This window comes from Pseudophryne corroboree, chromosome 12 (assembly GCF_028390025.1).
Source record: "Pseudophryne corroboree isolate aPseCor3 chromosome 12, aPseCor3.hap2, whole genome shotgun sequence".
Lineage (NCBI taxonomy): Eukaryota > Metazoa > Chordata > Amphibia > Anura > Myobatrachidae > Pseudophryne > Pseudophryne corroboree.
In genome coordinates this window covers 12,991,068-13,004,956 of record NC_086455.1, presented here as the reverse complement: position 1 = coordinate 13,004,956, position 13,889 = coordinate 12,991,068, and the positions used below count along the sequence as shown (strand labels likewise).

The 13,889-nt window shown below is 45.0% G+C and overlaps 1 protein-coding gene across 1 annotated transcript in view; it reads right to left on the bottom strand.

Moving 5' to 3' along the window:
- LOC134980794 (uncharacterized) overlaps positions 1-13,889 on the bottom strand; it is a 377,631-nt gene that overhangs the window by 147,273 nt on the left and 216,469 nt on the right. The window contains exons 26-27 of the mRNA XM_063947760.1: positions 13,385-13,450; positions 1,439-3,155 (exon numbers count right to left, since the gene is read on the bottom strand). Of these exons, the coding sequence (XP_063803830.1) occupies positions 1,439-3,155; positions 13,385-13,450 (1,783 nt within the window). The remainder of the gene's footprint in view (positions 1-1,438; positions 3,156-13,384; positions 13,451-13,889) is intronic.

Genomic DNA, 13,889 nt, shown 5'->3' with positions numbered 1-13,889 from the left:
ACATTCCCACTCACCACTCAATGTCACACATTCCCACTCACCACTCAATGTCACACATTCCCACTCGCCACCACACGTACCCACTCGCTGCTCACCACCAAACATACCCACTCACCACCACACATACTCACTCACCACCACACATACTCACTCACCACCACACATACTCACTCACCTCTCACTGTCACACATACCCACTCACTATAGCGCATTCCCTTTCACCCCTCATTGTAACATATACTCCACTCACTCCCAGAGACCCTAGGATAACCACACAGTCATACATTCGTATCCTCCCTCCTTCCCTCCAATGCCACAAATGCCCCCTCTGTCCGTTTATACTACATCCAGTCGCCTCTCGACTTCCCTCTCACCTTGCACCAATCAGGATAGTGCGGCACCTTCACCAAAAGTGCTTCTATAGCTGCAATCTGCTTCCGGATACAGACCCATCATGGTCTCAGGCTTCCAGTAGCAGCAGTAGCACCGAGCCCCGGCTGGCTCCCCTGTAAATGCATGTGATGTCAAAAGCATGTGTGTCATTCCATCACATGCACAAAACCTTATTCGGAAGCACACAGGTGAGCACTGACAGGCACCCGGCAGCTGTCTAAACACTAACAACCTGCCGGGACCATTAAAATAGCCCAGTGCAAACAGATTTTTTTTTAAATGCTGTGCGTCAGCCATGCCATTTTGGCAGGCCCCTGGGACCCACCAGGCCCTAGGCATCTGCTTTGGATGCCTTGCGGTAGATCCGCTACTGGGTCCCCCCTTCTAGGTACCCAAGGGCCAGGGATGAAACCAGAGGCTGTCCCCGACACCCCTGGGTGCTGGGTGCCGGGCTGATAGCCATTAAGTTTAAAAATAAGAGTTAATATTCTTTTGTTGTGGAACTACAGGTACCAGTGGGCCCTTTAATGCCCCGCATGCTGGTACTTGTGGTTCTTCAAGGGGGGCACTACACACAGCTTTTTTTTTTTTACTAATTAAATACTTTACACAATGATGCCCTGCATGAATCTCACTGATCCGGCCAGGCTTCATTGGTGTCATGTGCGGCAGTGTTTTACTAAACTCCCCCATAAAACACTGCCCTGCAATATGAATGACATCAACATCGGTAAACACGAATTGAAAAAACACAGGTAGCTTAGTAAATTACCGTTTTAAATAAAAACGTTTAAAAAAAAAGTTGCAATCTCACACTGCCGAGATTGCAACAATCTTGACTGAAATCGTCAGAAACACGAATTTTAGTAAATGTACCCCATTGGGTCTCAGTCAGAGTAAATTGTAAATCCTGCTAAAATGTGCAATTTTGCACCTTGAAAAAAACACATTTAAAATACAGGGGAAACAAAATGAAAATGCAGAAGTAAAGTTGGAAGGTGGTAATTGTGTGAAACAGTACATTCACAATGCTAAACTACAGTACCTGAGATCCCGGATGTGATGAAGAATGGGCGCTAGTCTCTCCAGTCCCTCGCTGTGAATAAAACAGGTATCTAGATTAAGGCTTTCAACCTCTTTGCAAGACTCAAGGACAAAAGCCAACACGGTGCAGTCCACAGGTGTTAAGTGGATTTGTGAAAAATCTAGATCTACTTTTGGTCCAAGACTATTTGACACCACAGTTTTGTTCCGGGACTCAAAGAATTTAGCAAACACATTCAGACGCTTTTTTATCTGCAAATTTACATACTCTTCATCATCATCTTCTATAGGTTCATCTTCCAGTGAAATACTATTTGAAAGCCAATTGATGACATCTATGGAGGCTTTCTGAGAGAGCTCTCCCAAATAAGGGGTTAAGAGAGACCTAGTCGACCTATCGGACAGACCACAGAGAAACCGACAGAATATTTCAGCACGGCCATCTTCAAAAGATCTGGTTTCTTCTAGGGATTTCTTTAGCCTCTCAGGAAAATAGTCAAGATAGTGGACTAACGCAGAAATAAACTCTTGTATTATGAGATGTAAAAATGAAAAGGTCAAATTAGGAGGTTGGGCAGATTCAATTAAAAAACTGGATAAGAGTTTTGAGGATGTGTCCACGTTGAATGAATCTAAATCTCTTCTATCAAACTCAAGACTGTGATTCATCATTCCATGTTCTGCCATCCGCCCGATGGATGTTAGGAGTTTCCGAGCATTGTCTGTACCAGGACTGTGATTTTTCAGAATGTTAGTGACATAAACCACAAAGAGTTGTGTCACTGTTTTGGGCAAAAAATTCTGATTAGTGTTTTCTGTTGGATCTTTGAAGGACATTGATAGAACCGTGCATATGATCCAGCAGTAGGATGGGATATAACAGAAAGTGTATAGTGTGTCATTCTCCCTCACATAATAAAACACCTTCTCTGACAGTTCCTTGTTTCCAAAGAATCGTTCAAAATACATCTCTCGTTCTTTGGGGAAGAATCCCATGATCTCAGAAACTCGTTGGAAAAGACTGGTATCTATTAATGACAGCTTGGTTGGGCGGCTGGTCATTAGCACAGAACAACCTTTGAGAAGAGACTGTTTCAGCAACCTGACCACAATCACACTTCCAGGCCATTGTACATTGGTGCAATCCTGACTTGATGAGAAATCCATTTGGTGATCACATTCATCTAAACCATCAAATATAAAAAGCAGTTTTTCTGGATCCTGTAAGATGGTTTTGAGGTGTTTCAGAAGATAGGGATACTGCTGAAGAATCATTGCTTCCAGACTAACCTCTTTCAATCTGTTAAGTTCACGAAATTTGAAGAAAAAGACAAAAGCAAATCTCTGATAGAGCTTTCCATGCACCCAGTCATAGACAAACTTCTGCATCAGCGTGGTCTTCCCAACTCCAGGGACTCCGCTCACCATTACTCTTTGAGGACTACATCCTGACCGATAGCACCAGCGAAACAATCTCCTGGGGGCAATGAGTTCCAATGAACTCTGGGCTTTCTTCAAGTAATACTCGTGTTTACCTCCAGTGTCTAAAATCTCGTGTTGAGAACGACTTCTGAAATTCTGGCTGGAGAGGAGAACCAGATCCAAATAATGGTCAGAAATTGAGACATGTCGAGAATCTTTGTTAGATCCTGGCGCACTGTACTCCATCAGTTTATGCGTTTTCTCATACAGGTGTTCCTTGTGACAATTCTGAATTTCTAAAGCAAAAAAAATATAAAGCTCAAAATGACAAAGAAATGTAAAACATGGTCATATAACAGCATGCACTACACTAACTATTTAAGTCAATGTCCCACAACGGACCCAAATGTTAACCTTATGAAACCAGAAATAAGTTCTCAGATTTTATTTTTGTTCTGTCCAGTTTCTTAGGGCTGCTTGTGTTTTGAAGCCTAGAAACTCAATAGTAATGAGAAAATCATTTTTTTTTTATATAGAGCAGCAAATTCCATTGTGCTTTACAAATAGTAACAATAGTGATAAAACAAAACTGGGTAATAACAGACAGTGATAGAGGTAGGAAGGCCCTGCTCACAAGCTTATGCTTTAATAGGGAAACTAGGCATTGATACACAAGGATAGATGCTATCTACCCATCTCTTTCCTTCCTTTTGGCTCTAAACTCCTTGAGCGTATTGTCTATAGCCGCCTTACTGCCTTTCTTTCCTCCCACTCACTGCTTGACCCATTCCAGTCTGGCTTCCATCCTCTCCACTCCAATGAAACTACTCTCACAGAAGTCTGCAATGACCTCTGTTCTGCTAAATCCAAGGGTCACTACTCTTTGCTTATTCTCCTGGACATCTCTGCTGCTTTTGACACTGTGGACCACCCTCTCCTTCTGCAAATCCTTCTCTCCCTTGGTCTGCATGATACTGTCCTCTCCTGGCTATCTTCCTACCTCTCTGACTGTTCCTTCTCTGTCTCATCTCATGGCTCCACCATCCCCCCCCCCCCCCCCCCCCCACACACACACACTTCCACTAACTGTAGGTGTCCCCCACGGCTCTGTTCTTGGTTCTCTCCTTTTCTCTCTATATACATCCTCTTTAGGCGAACTCAGCTCTTTTGACTTACAATATCAACTCTATGCTGATGACACTCAAATCAACCTTTCCTCCCCTGACCTCTCTCCTGCTCTCCTCACTCGTGTATCCAACTGTCTCTCTGTTATCTCTTCTTGGATGTCCCAGCACTTTCTTAAAGTAAACATGTCTAAGACTGAGCTGATCATCTTCCCAACCTCCTGTACAACATCACTTCCCACAATTGAATACTACTATCTCCTCACACATTCAGCACCCCTCACAAATCTGTCATTTTTATCTCAAAAATATTTCCAAGATCAGACCCTTTCTCACCCAGGATGCCACTAAAGGGCCGTATTCACGGGCCGATTTGGGGAGAGATGTGTGCTGAGCGGTTCACTCAGCACACATCTCTCCCCCCACTCAGCACAGCACGATGTGTGCTGAGCGTGCAGGGGGAGACTGGGGGGGGGCGCTCATTTCCCCCAGCAGGTGAAGTGAGCGACCCGCTAGATTGGCTAGCACCAGCGATAGCGATGTGCAGGGCTGCGCATCGCTATGAGGGGTACACACGGAGTGATCGCTGCTTAAAATCTAAGTAATCTAGTCAGATTGCGTAGATTTTAAGCAGCGATCGCTCCGTGAGTACCCCCCTTAAGACCCTTATCCACTCACTGGTCATCTTTAGACTGGACTACTATAATCTCCTCCTGACTGGCATCCCTGACACATACATCTCTCCACTCCAATCTAATCTCAATGCTGCTGCCCGGCTCATCTTCCTCACCAAACGCACTACGTCCACCTCCCCTCTCTTACTAGCCCTTCACTGGCTCCCCTTCCCCTTCAGAATCAAATTTCAAGCTTCTCGCTCCTCACATTCACTTACAAATCCCTCACCCACTCCTCTTCCAGTTACATATCTGACCTTATCTCCCTTTACACTCCCGCCCGTCCACTTTACTCTGCTAATGCACGCCGACTCTCCTGCCTACTCCTACTGTACCTCCAAGATTTCTCCTGTGCTGCTCCCTTTTTCTGGCATTCTCTACCTCTCCACCTCAGACTATCCACCTCTCTACAAAACTTCAAACGGGCTCTCAAGACCCACTTCTTTACCAATCCCATCTGTGTCACCCCTGTCTGTGTGTCCCTCCCCTTCAGAATGTAAGCTTTCACAAGCAGGGTCCTCTTCCCTCATGTACTTTTACGTCTCTTACTTAGCCTATATTATTTTCAATACTCCCTTTGATGGCACCAAATCCCCCAATTTTTCTGCCACCCTGATACTTATTTCAGTGCTGTTTACTGACGCAGCTATGTTTATATACCCTGTACTTGTCCTACAGTATATTGTATTGAACTGGTAAGTCACTGTCTTCATGTTTTGCTTATCTGTCTACTGTAATTGGGCGCTGCAGATCCCATGTTGTGCCATATAAATAAAGGATAATAATAATAATAATAATAATAATAATAATCTATAGCATATTGGTCTACCAGATTGCAAAGGTTCATGGTAGGCTGTAGGATATGATCACATAGCAATGTTTGCCCAGGGTCAGGAGTATTGGAAAATGAAGAGAGAGAAAATATGTGAGGATGTGTACACTGTACAGTGGGGATGTAATTGGATAGAAAAGTTTATGGCGGTTACGGTGATGTAATTGAATAGAAAAGTTTATGAAGGTTACAGTATGTGGGTAGTTCCGGAACTAGATAAGCTAGCCTGAAGAGGTGAGTTTTATGAGAACACTTGAAGGTTTGGAGACTAGAAGAGAGTCCTTTTGTGCATGGTAGGGCATTCCACAGAGTGGGTGCAGGCCAAAGAGAGTCCTGCAATCATGAATGCGAACGATTAATGAGTGTGTATGAGAGCCGCAGATCTTTTGAAGTGCGGAGAGGTTTGGTTTGGAAATATTTTCAGATAAGCTAAGAAATGTATGTTGGTGTAGTTTGATTAATGGACTTATGTGTGAGTAAAACTATTTTATATTGAATACGGTACAGTATAGGCAACCAATGGAGGGACTGACAGAGCGGATCCGCAGATGATGAATGTCTAGCAAGGAAGATTAGTCTTGCAGCTGCATTCAGAATGGATGGTAGTGGTGAGAGCCTAGGGGCCTAAAGCAGACCTGATCGCTCACTCGGGTTTTTTGCACTGCTGCGAGCAGATAGTCGCCGCCCATAGGGGAGTGTTTTTTTTTTTTTTTTTATTCAATCATTTTTATTACGTTTTTCAATTATGCATATACAAAACATGCAAAAAAAAGAAAACAAAAAACAAGCAAAAACAGACAGTTAAACATTAGAAATCAAACAATAAACAGATATTACAAGAGCTTTGAGTGTATGTACAGTTTGTCGTACAACGAATTAATGAGCAAAGTGTTAGGTCAGACTCAGTAAAGTATCACATAATAATGTATCCCTGTCTTACCCTACAAATAGTATGTGTCTTGTAAAGATACAAAGTATGCAGAGTAGCAAGCATCGGAAGGAAGGATAAATATATACAGGATGTTCGATCAATCAAATAAGCACGTGTGTGGTTGGCCGCAGGCCGTCAGCTATTCCCAAATAAAAACAGACAATCAAATTGATATACACACCATTTCCCTGTCAGGACTCATAAGAGGACGTGTTAAATCAGAGATCAGTCCCGGCGGCTAGTCGAGTAAGGAGACTCAAGCCACCTAACCCAAATATATTTATTTTGCGCTTTCCTAGCCAGGTATACAAACTTCTGATGTGTTGCCGTGTCATTGACAAGTGTCTTCCAAGACTGCAGCGCTGGGCCCTCCAGAGTCTCCTCCTCCTCAGCCGACAGGACACATACCGCAGGGGTAAAAACAGAGGATGGAGTATCAATAACACCAGTCCAGAATGCCACTACAAGAGTAAGTGTCACAAATCGGCAACTAAGGAGCCACATTCAGGGCACTTGGTGGAATGGGTACCCCCAAAATGAACCATTCTCACCAGTGTAATATACACTCGGTGAAGAAGAAACAATTGAATTCGTTGGTATCTGATGCTAGTGGTAGAAGAACGGGGGGAACCTAAGGCAAACTCCCAGGTCTCATCCGTAATAGGACCTATATCTACTTCCCATTTAGTTATAAGAGGGGAAAGCATCTTAGGTTAATGGAAGTGGATTTGCTCGGCATAAAACCCGTTTGGTCAGGGTGAATAATCTGTGTTATAACCGGATGGAGTCTATTCGCTAGAATCTTGGCCAACAATTTGATATCGGTGGGTAAAAGAGAGATTGGACGGTAGGACCCAACAAATCTAGGGTCTTTGTCTGGTTTAGGGATAACAATAATTAACACCTCCACCATCGAGGGAGGCAGCATATTCTGTTCAAAAATAGAACTGAATAAATGGAGTAGCTGGGGTACAAAGAAAGCCAGGTGTTTCTTGTATAATTCCAACGGGATGCCATCCATACCCGAAGCTTTACCACCAGGAGATGCTTTAATCGCAGCCTCAATCTCGTCTGATGCTAAAGGAGCTTCAAGAAAATCACGGGCATCATCAGACAGACATGGCAGTTGAATATCATGCATATAATTAGTCAGTTCTATCAAGGGACAATCCAATTTAGAACTGTAGAGTTGCTGGTAATACTCAACAAATTCTGCTACAATTTGAGGGGTCCGATCTATTCTGAGACCCTCAGACCCAATAAGTGAAATTACCGTACAGAAGGAGCGATCACCCCGGGCAAGGTTAGCTAAATAAGAACCCGGTCTATCCCCCGTGGCATATATGACATGTGAAGAAAAGAGAAGCCTGTGCTGGGTTTTATCCATCTAGTAGTCTTTCCATTCTTTTTGAGCAGACAGCCAAATCATTTTGGAACCGTCTAGTCTATCCAGGAGGTAGGCCATTACAGAAGCGACAACCCTGGCTTCTAAATTAGTTTCCCTCTTCTTAAAGAAGGATTTCAGATCGGCCACTCGTTTGATTAAAGTCCCCATCAGGAAGGCCTTAAACGCATCTCATAACAAACAGATAGTGACTGTCCCTTTATTTAGTTCAAAAAATTCCAACCAGGCAGCCTCCAATTCAGAACCCGCCCCCATATGTGTCAACCAGAAGGGATTACATTTCCAAACCGCTTGATCCCTTTGGCAATTTAATGTAAATCTAAACTAAGTGTGAGAGGAGAATGATCCGAGATGCCACTTGTTTCATATCTAATACCGTGGATCCTGGGAAGCAGCTCCTTAGAGAGGAGGGCCATGTCTATTCGAGAAAAGGAGGAGTGTGAATGTGAAAAACACGAGTACTGTCTCAGGGAGGGGTGCCACAACCTCCAAAGATCGCTCAGACCCAGTTCAGAGACAACATCCGCAAACCGAGAATTCCCGGATTGAGAGAGAGAGGATACCGCAGACAGCCTATCCAGCGCAGGATCAAGGACATTGTTAAAATCCCCCAGGCAGATAGTGGGGACCCCCGGTGACAATGCCATAAAGCTCGCTACCTTTTTAAGTACATAGTTTAAATAGGGGGTGGGACAAACAGCTAGGAGAAGAATTAATTTTACAATTTAAATAAAATGCATCTACCCCAGGGATCTGTTTGAACACTGGCGAGGGAGAAAGGAACAGTCTTTTTGATAAGAACCGACACTCCACGTGACGCTGAGGTATGCATGAAGGGGAAAGCCCAACCCACCCAAGGCCTTTTAAAGGGACAATATCTTACTACCCATTAAGTGGATTTCCATGAGGCAAGTTATGTCAGATGCATACTGCTTGACCTGTCTTAGCACAAGGGACCACTTGATTTTGTCATTAAGCCCGCGCATATTCCAAGCCAGAACATTAACCGTAGCCATGAGAAACGGTGAGAGTAATAAAGCAGGACGCCTGCAGACAGTCTCGGCCGGACCACACCCACAAAAATACAGTCACTTTTGCTCGCACTACAAATATAGCAACGTCCGACACACAATGCAAACCAGTAATACAAAAACAACAAATAACTCGTAACAAAAACCCTCCCCCCACCCTGCACACCACCCCTAAACTGTAGCATATCTATTACCCGAACTTAACCAAAACTACCCAAACAAAAAGGTATACCAACTGTGGTATAAGCTAAACACACTATACTAACCCCAGTAGCTATGAAAAAGGGGGAGCCAAGAGTTTAATGACAACAAGGTGGCAGAGACTCCCAGCTAAAGTCTAAACCCCCCTAGAGCTACCACGGGCCATAATATAATTAAAGAGAAAGACAGAGAAATATGGTGCATACAACAGCATATAACAAAACAGAGAGAAATGCAGTATAAATTGAACAGCCAACTCGGGGGGACCTTTAAACTAGACACATATAGTTAAGCAGAAAGAAACAGAGCCAAGCGCCCCTGCAATATCAGTGCAGCAGCGGGCGCCATACGCCAACAAATAATACTTGCAGCGGGGTGCACATATGTCCAGTGTTCCGTCATCAGCAAGAGCTCTTCGGGCCGGAAAGTGTCTATCCAACCAGACTGTTGCCGCTCGAGGAGTGGGAAAAAAATGCGTTTCTTCATTGGCAACTGCCCGCAACTTAAAAGGGCAAAGCATGGCGTAGGCTAAATTTAACTCACAAAGCCGTTGTTTGATCAACATAAATTGGACTCTGTCCTTCTGTACCCCAATTGCAAAGTCCAGGAAGACTGATATTTGGGTCCCATTCCACTTGAGGGGGCCGTTGGTGCATGCTAGTTTCAGTATAGTGTCCCGATCACGGAAATGAAGAAGCTTAGCAATGAATGTGCCTGGAGGTGCTCCAGGAGGTAATGGACGCATAGGGATCCTATGGGCTCTTTCCACCACAAAGTGTGACGTAAATTCCTCCGCACCAAACGTATCCAACAACCATTTCTCAAGGAACTGTTCAGGGTGAGCTCCCTCTTCCTTTTCAGGCAAACCAATAAAGCGGACGTTGTTCCGGCATAAGCGTCCTTCCATATCCGATAGTTTTTTGTGCACCTCAGTCATCTGAGACTCTAGGGTGGTAGTGCGCCTCCCAAGCGGTGACACCGAGTCCTCGAGTGTGGAGACGCGTTTCTCAACCTCTCCAACCCGCTCCCGCACCCTTTGGAGATCTTGATGTATAATAGACAAGTCCACCTGTACTTGGCCAATCTTGTCCGCAAGTCTGGCTTCACTAGCAGTTACTGCCTCCAAAACTTTTTGTAAAGCGGCATCCGATGCCTCAGCAGAGGAGGAGCTAGTAGACGGAGACGGCAGGCCGTGCAGCTCCCGTCAGTTGTTGTTGAGCAGGGGGGTTCCTGGAAAACTTTTCCAGCTTAGCTGCGGCAGCAGCCACAGAGTTGTGATGAAGTTTAACCATTGTAGTCGGCAGCAAAAAGTAGCAATGGATAGAAGGAGTAATAATACTTACTGGAAATCCCACAATACACGGATCTTCAGAAAACCTGGCAAAATCTACCTGGCAGAGATGGCAGCAGCGATGCAATATAATCCAATGTCAGCGTGATGCTCACTACTGCAGCAGGGCGAGAAGTGCAGAGGTTCGACCAGAATCAGGGAGGGAGGCAGTAGGGAGTGCAGGATGCCCAAATAAAAAACTGTAAATAATCTCAGTAGAACTGTATGTCCCAGGGGAGACTTAGCTGCACTTTCCCACAAGTAATGCAGGGCAATGAGGCAGGAAATGTCCAGCTGCCACTCACTCCCAGGCAGCCAAAAGATGATATAAATAAAAAATAAAAATAAAAAAGGAAACAAAGCCCACTACAGTGAGCACTGCTTCAGCATGAGGGTCCACACTTGAGTTGATGGAGATGGTGACCCCTTTGTCACATAGACGCCAGCCAGGTTGAGCTGGACTCTCAGCAGGGAGAGAGAGAGAGGGAGCCGGGTAAGTGCACCCAGCAGTAGTAGGTGTCCCGGCCATCCCCAGGTCTCACAAGCAGCGGCCGCCCCCAGGTCTCACAAGCAGCGGCTGTGAAGGGAGCCAGCGGGCAGGAAGAAGCCTCTAAACAGCAGCGGGGATCAGCAGCTCTGAGGAGGCAGCGGAGAGGGCCGATGAGAGGGGTCCGGCAGAGCTCCCATCGCAGCGATGAGCAGGGAGCACCACGTGACTCAGCCGTCTCCAGGTCACACCAGCAGCGGCAGTGAAGGAAGCCGGCGGGCGGGTAGAAGCACGATCTTCATCCGGCGGTGGGGATCAGCAGCCCAGGTCCTGGAGAGACTGAGGAATCAGAGAGGGCTGGCGAGAGGGATCCGGCAGAGCTCACAGTGCAGCGGTAAGCGGGGAATGGAGCTGCGTTCCACGTGGCTCGGCTTCCGCTCGGGCTCCACAGATGAATCCTCTCACAGCGGGCAGAAGGGGCCAGAACTTACTCAGCCGCTGCGATCACTTCAGCCTGTCCGGTCCTAGAATTGACGTCAGACACCCGCCCTGCAAACGCTTAGACACGCCTGCGTTTTTCCAAACACTCCCTGAAAACAGTCAGTTGACACCCATAAACTCCCTCTTTCTGTCAATCTCCTTGCAATCGGCTGTGCGAATGGATTATTTGTAAAACCTATCACACAGCAACATCAGCATTGTACCCGTGCGATGCACGTGCGCATTGCAGTGCATATGCATGCACAATTCAGGACTGATCGCTGCGCAGCGAAAAAACCTAGCATGCGATCAGGTCTGAATTACCCCCTATGTTTGGTAAGACCAGTAAGAAGAAGATTACAATAATCAATGTGGGAGATAATGAGAGCATGGACTGGAGGTTTTGGATGGTCTTGTGTAAGATAAGGACGTATTTTGGATATGTTTTTTAGATGCATGTAACATGATTTTGAGACAGAGTGAATGTGTGGAACAAAGGACAGATCGGAGTCAAGGATGACACCTAGGCAGCGAGCTTGTGGGGTAGGACTGATTGTCAGCTTCTCAACAGTGATAGAGATATCAGGTTGGTAACTGCTATTGGTTGGTTGGTTGGTTGGTTGGTTGGTTGGTTGGTTGGTTGGTTGAAAGGGATGTACAGTAGTTATGTGACCGGGGCCGATTCACAGCCGACATGCCGACTGTGTCCACGAGTGGGACCAATACAAAAGTGACAAATCTGGGGATGAGTATCATCTGAGCTCATTAGTTTTCCGAGAGATGTGGTACAGATTGAGAAAAGCAGAGAACCTAAGACTGGGCCTTGCTGTACTCCAGCTGATAGAGGTAGCAAAGAGGAGGTACAGATGTGTCTTCTTATATTCTTGCTGCAGTCACGCTAAACAGCCCTTGAAGTCGTGCCATGCCGTGGTCGGACTCGGCAGAGCCAAGCATCTTTTTTGTGTTTTTTTCTGTGAAAATGCATCTTAGACGCAACGTAATGTAATATGATGCACAAGCAGCTTCTGCTGATTAAAATGATATGCAACATGCCTATATGAAGTGAGTGTGGGCAAGTCTCTCAAGTAGCTGGAGGGGCATGAGAGCTGAGAGATAGGACGATAGTTACAAAGTTTAGGTTAGAATTTTTTATTTTTTTTCAGAATGGGAGTAATCACTGCATGCTTGTACAGAGAAGGAAAGTTACCAGTAGAGAGAGAGAGAGATTACAGATTTTAGTTAAGGTTGGAATGAGCACAGCAGATAGAGTTTTACTTATTTCTGAGGGTATAAGATCAGGAGGAGAGGTAGTAGAGTAGGAGGATGAGAAGAGTGTTGAGCCTACATCTTCATTTGTGGGAGCAAATGAAGAGTAGATGCCACCTCTGGGTGCTTCTAGCACCTACTGCCTGATTGTACCTGGTTCTACCCTTTAATCAGAGGGTTATAGAAACACTTAAAATGGTGGAAGTGATGGAACTTGTGAGATGGAACAGCAGAAAGATAACGACAAGGAAAGACATGAAATAAATATAAAAAACGGCATTGGCAATTGGCCTTGTGAAATAATTCCTGATAGCTTAACACATTGGACTCTGTTGAACTTGATCCTTCTTGTCATTGTTGGGATGTGTACCAACAGGAACCTGGTGATATGGGCTGAGTGAGAGGATCTGGAGTCCCACAACTCTACTTTCTTTCCTTGTATGGATGACCATGTTGTACAAGGTGTTTAATATTCGTTCATATGAGCCCCTGAGCCACGTCCAGGAATTCTATCACCTCTCACATAGCGATTTACACTATGATTAAGGGAAGCAATAACCTATTTTATATCTCTCACGTCTTTCCTTATGGCTATTCTTTCTACTGTTCCATCCCATTTGCACCATCGATAGCACCATTTTATCTGTTCCAATAGGTGTAATGCTTATAATGTATTGTATGTACACATATTTGTGTCATACATGCAATGCACAACATTCTCACAATATTATAATTTTGCCTTGCTCAGGTTTAGGATTTCTTACCTTTAATCTCCGCAGGCAGTGAGTGTCCATGTTGGTCCAACAGAATCTGCCCCACTAATGTTTGACCTAATAAAAAAGAATAACCGTGATAATTCTATAGAGATCATTATGTCACAATATTACTGACAGTAACCGGCACAACCCTCCCGGCTCCTCTATGGACTATTTATACAACCTCGATCTAGACCCAAGCAGCAGATCTACAGACTTTGTGCCTGATTCACAGATGTACACACGTGCAGCCACATTGTAAACATGGAAATGAATGTGAATCATTGCCTGTATATAGCTGTGCCTGCATCTATATGGCTATCACTATCAGCCCCTATACCTGGTGCAAGAGATCAGTAATTCTTCTTACACACCCATCTATGTGTAAATGCAAAATTGCTGTTCTAATATAACCAGACGCTGCTGTGAATTGTAAGACACTGAATTACCTGTAGCTGCCCATAGTTGCACAGGCTTGGCTCAGCAAGATCTGTGCTCAAAACGGACATGGGTC